General features: G+C 51.3%; 1 protein-coding gene across 1 annotated transcript; it reads right to left on the bottom strand.

The window, feature by feature from the left end:
* Window positions 1-965: 965 nt before the first annotated feature.
* On the bottom strand, window positions 966-3,137 carry LDBPK_270310 (methylmalonyl-coenzyme a mutase, putative; the record flags this gene model as incomplete). The annotated part of the gene is made up of 1 exon (XM_003861840.1): window positions 966-3,137. One exon carries the CDS (start codon window positions 3,135-3,137, stop codon window positions 966-968), a length of 2,172 nt encoding a protein of 723 aa, XP_003861888.1.
* Between the last annotated feature and the right edge of the window lie 1,721 nt (window positions 3,138-4,858).

Raw genomic sequence — 4,858 nt, 5'->3', positions numbered from 1 at the left:
TGCCACGTCGTAGGCACTCTCGACCCTTGTCACCACGAGAAGTGGGGCTCCGGCGCTGGCAGGGGATAGGAGGGGGGAGAGGGGCCTACTTGGCCTCCCCACAGGGTGGGATACCGGGTGCCGATACCGCAGCAAGGTGTTGCCCGTCATGAAGGATTACTGCCATCTGTACGAAAGCAAAAAGTAAGAAATCAAAGGAAAAAATCGCTTGCTTACACGCGCACGTGCAGATCTGAGTCATGTGCTCAAAACTGATGGGCTAAAGTCGTTTTCTTTTCCCGGTTGTTTCCTTCCTTTTACGAGGGAGCGCAAAGTGGTAAAGCAAATGCTGCGTTGGTGGACTGCCGTGTTACCGGTCGTGTGCCTAGTCATCGTGGGCAAGGGCGTAAAGAAGGAGTAGAGCGAGCGGCGCCCGTTACGTGGCACGCAAAAAAAGAAATGTTGGGCACGGTACGACGATACAGAAAAAACTAGCTTCTTTTCTTTCGCTGCCTTTAGTGCAATTGGGTGTGGAGAGAGGTCTCGCGCTCCGTGTCTTCTGTAAGCGTCCAGACGGGTGCATTTGTTTGGTCTTGACAGTTTTTCTCGCGTATGCTTTTGGAGCGTTGTACGCGGGCGAGACTGCAGAAAGCGCCAGTGAAGCCTACGTTGGTGACGCCACATACCAAACTTCTGAAATAAAGCGCGAGCTGGGAGGCGTCAAACCTGTTCACAAACGAGAGAAGAGGCGCCTTGAGCAAGAAAAGAGCAAAGCAGTCGCACAACCCCCGGAGTGAGAGGGGAAAAAAATGAACTCAAACAAAAGAAAAGAGGAAGAAGAGGGAAGCGATACCGTACATGAAGCATGGCGTGTAGACTTCGCAGAGCAAGCAGAAAGAGGGGAAAGTCAGAGTGAAACCAAAAAAAAAAAACGTTTTGTGGTGAGACTGCGAATCGAAGCTTGTTGCGTTAAATAATGTGTGCATTCATTTCTGACGAGCCTCAAGGACCTCGATCATCTGTTCAGCACACTTCGGTATGGGCGTGCCGGGACCAAAGATGAGTTTTACGCCGGCGTCATAGAGACTCTGGTAGTCATCGGGTGGTATAACGCCACCGGCAGTGACAATGATATCGTCGGCACCAAGCTTCTTCAGCTCCTGGATGAGCTGCGGAATCAGCGTTCGATGACCTGCAGCCAGTGAGCTCGCGCCGCAGATGTGCACGTCGTTTTCGACAGCATGGCGGGCAACCTCCTCGGGGGTCTGGAAGAGCGGGCCGATATCTACATCATAGCCCATGTCAGCAAGACCAGTGGCTACCACTTTTGCCCCACGGTCATGTCCGTCCTGGCCTATTTTGGCCACCATAATACGCGGGCGACGACCTTCCTTCGCAGCGAAGGCGTCGATGCGAGCTTTGACAGCCGCGACGTGATTCTGATCCTCCTTGTTGCCCCCTCTCAGGTAGGAGTTGTAGTATACGCCTTGCACTACCTGGCTCCTTGCAACGTAACGGCCGTAGACCTCCTCCATAGCAGAAGTAATCTCGCCGAGCGTTGCACGTGCCCGCGCAGCCTCAATAGCAGCCTCGAGAATATTGATCTTCTCGTCCCTACAAGCCTCCGTCACTTTCTTGAGCATTTCCCGTACCTTGGCCGTGTCGCGGGTAGCCTTCAGCTTCTCCAAGGCAGCAATCTGACCTGCACGTACCTTTTTGTCATCGATGCGAAGCGTCTCAGGTATCTTATCGACTGGGTTAACGTACTTGTTAACGCCAACAATGGTCTCCGCGCCAGAATCAATGGCCGCCTGCCGCCGCGCGGCGCTCTCCTCTATCATCAGCTTGGGGAACCCTTCCTCGATGCATTTGGTCATACCGCCCTTCGCTTCCACGTCGTCAATGATTGCGGATGCCTTCTTGATCATCTCCTGCGTCAGAGCCTCCATCATATACGAGCCACCCCATGGGTCGACAACGCTGCAAATGTGTGTTTCTTCCTGAATGATGATCTGTGTGTTACGCGCGATACGAGAACTCTGTATTGACGGGAGTGCCACTGCCTCATCGAAGGCATTCGTGTGCAGACTTTGCACACCGCCCATCACAGCTGCCATGGCCTCAATCGTGGTACGAATGATGTTGTTTTCCATGTCCTGCTCCGTCAGCGACCAGCCGGACGTCTGTGAGTGCGTTCGCAGAAGCAGACTCTTAGGATTCTTGGGATTGAACTTCTTCTTCACGTACGTCGCCCACAGCATCCTGGCAGCCCGAAGTTTCGCAATCTCGCAGTAGAAGTTCATGCCAATGCCAAAAAAGAAGGAAAAGCGCGGCGCCACATCGTCCACCGTCAAACCGCGCTGCTCGGCGCAGCGGATGTATTCAAGGCCGTCGGCAATGGTGAATGCTAGCTCTAAGGCACCGTGACCACCTGCCTCTTGTATGTGATAGCCACTGATACTGATACTATTGAACATAGGCTGACGCTTGCTCAGGTAGGCCATAACATCACCAAGGATGCGCATTGAAGGAGTTGGAGGGAAAATGTACGTGTTCCGCACCATGAACTCCTTCAATATGTCGTTCTGAATGGTTCCCCGTAGCTTTTCTTGCGGGACACCGCTCTCCTCCGCCGCTACCGCGAAAAAGGCGAGAACAGGGATGACAGCACCATTCATAGTCATGGAAACACTCACCTTGTCCAGAGGAATATCGTTGAAGAGTAGCTTCATGTCCTCAACTGAATCCACCGCAACACCAGCCATACCCACATCACCAGTCACGCGCGGATGGTCAGAGTCGTAGCCGCGGTGCGTCGCCAGATCAAACGCGACGGAGAGACCTTGCTGTCCATTCTTTAGGGCGGTCTTGTAGAAATTGTTGGACTCCTCAGCAGTGGAGAAGCCAGCGTATTGCCGAATAGTCCACGGACGGCCAGTATACATCGTCGAGTGGACGCCACGGGTGTATGGGAAGAATCCAGGCAGCGCCGGGTGACTCTCGACATCATCGGCGACGTAAAGCGGCTTGATGTCGAATCCGTTGATAGAATGAATGGTCAAGGTCGATGGGTCGCGGTTCTTTAACTCCTTTTTTGCAGCAGCAATCCACTCCTGTGGGTATGCCGCGGAGAGCAAGACAGAAACCCGGCGCATCATTTTTGTGTACCTACACCGATTCTAGGGTAACAAAAAATGACAGAATATGTAGGCTGCAGTTCCAGAGGATCCCTTTCTTTTGCTGTTTTTGTGTGCTTAAGATCAGCTCTACGACGCCGGGAGCGCTAATTTTTCATAATTAAAGGCGACCAAAAAAAAAAAAGAGAAAGCAAAGGAATAGTATATGCAAAGTTGCTTTACGAAACTACAGTACGGCAGTAGTACAGCTCACCCAATGGAGCCTGCAATAAAAATAAATGGCATCAGCCCTTCGCAAACACAGACGCGCTGTCATGATAGAGAAATGCACGCATTTTTTTTTCGGCTACAGAGACGCTTCCCGGGTGGCACGCTCGTGAGGCAGTTACTTTTGCATTTTCTCCCCTTTAATGTGCACACTCATCGGTGCATAGCCCAGAATAGTTTCTCGACGGAAACACTCTCACGTCCCCTGCCTCCTATACAATACACGATTCATGAAAGCAGCGATACGGGAAAAGCGTATCCATTGCATGCAATATAGAGAAAAGAGCAGCTTGACAACTTCGACACCGTCGAGTACATGAAAAAAGGGCAACTACCGGTTATTCCCAGACAGCTAATAAATATTGATAGTATACAGGAGGTGAGCTCACTGCTTTTTTTTTACAACGTGTCATTCTACCAGGAACAAGTCAACAGATATACAAGTATAATTCAAGGAGTCGAACAGAGGGTAAAGAGGCCGGGAGTGGTGTAATCAACTGAGCTTCCGTGGCGTCCCCAATGCTAACGTTTCACATTTATTAACCGTGACCTCGGTAACACAAGCTGAGGAAAGTGTAAAAGAGACCCAGAAAAAACAGGCACAAACATTTCTACTTGCAATCGGGAAAGTGTACAGCAGACCACCAAAGAAGCAGGATCGATATAGCGCTCGAAGAGCCAACTTCTCCCTACGGTACTTCTCTTTCTTCGATAGATCGATAAACGCTGCCAGTGAACCCTCTCCCTTGTTGGTTTTCAAAACCTGAGAACCACCCCGCGCAGCGCAGAGGACTGCAAAAGAGCAGTTATAGCACTAGGGAAAAAGGAAGTCATCAGTAAAGAAGCCCTTGCTCACTTTAAACTGAAAGTCTCTTGAAAAAGATAAAAAACATTATTCAGCAAACATCAGGCTCCTTTTAAACAAAGAAGAAAAAAAAAGAAGAACACATTCTAGGGAATATAATTTGTCAAAGCGTAACACTGACACACACACATACCGCCACCGCCGAGGCTACAGAAAAGAATACAAAGAAAAAAACACGCGAGCATCCAGCGTTTTTCATTCTCCCTCCAAAAGGGGAATGATACAAAAGTCAGTTTTTCAGTGCGTGAAGAAAAACATGGCTTACCACCCTTCCAATTTGGTGACTAGGATAATTACCAACGCAAATCCGTGTGCGAGAGCCGAATTAACAGAAAGCCGTTAGCAACACGCTCCTTCGTTGTCACGGTGCATCTGAGCTTAGCTGCACTCCACGCTATGCCGGGCCCTGTCACGGGCACATCGCGTGGTGCCAAGCAGCCCTGCACACACACGCCCTACAGCAACGCGCCGGCTCAGCCATCCGAGCACGGCCCCTGCCTCATACTCCACACCACCGCCACGCTCTGCAGGTCGCCGCACACCCGCACCCGTCACGCCGGCGCCCACCTGCTGTGCATCCCCGTAGGGGTGGCACGCAGGCCCCCCCCCC

Source organism: Leishmania donovani, chromosome 27 (genome assembly GCF_000227135.1).
Source record: "Leishmania donovani BPK282A1 complete genome, chromosome 27".
NCBI classification, from domain to species: domain Eukaryota; phylum Euglenozoa; class Kinetoplastea; order Trypanosomatida; family Trypanosomatidae; genus Leishmania; species Leishmania donovani.
This window is presented reverse-complemented; position numbering and strand designations above follow the sequence as displayed.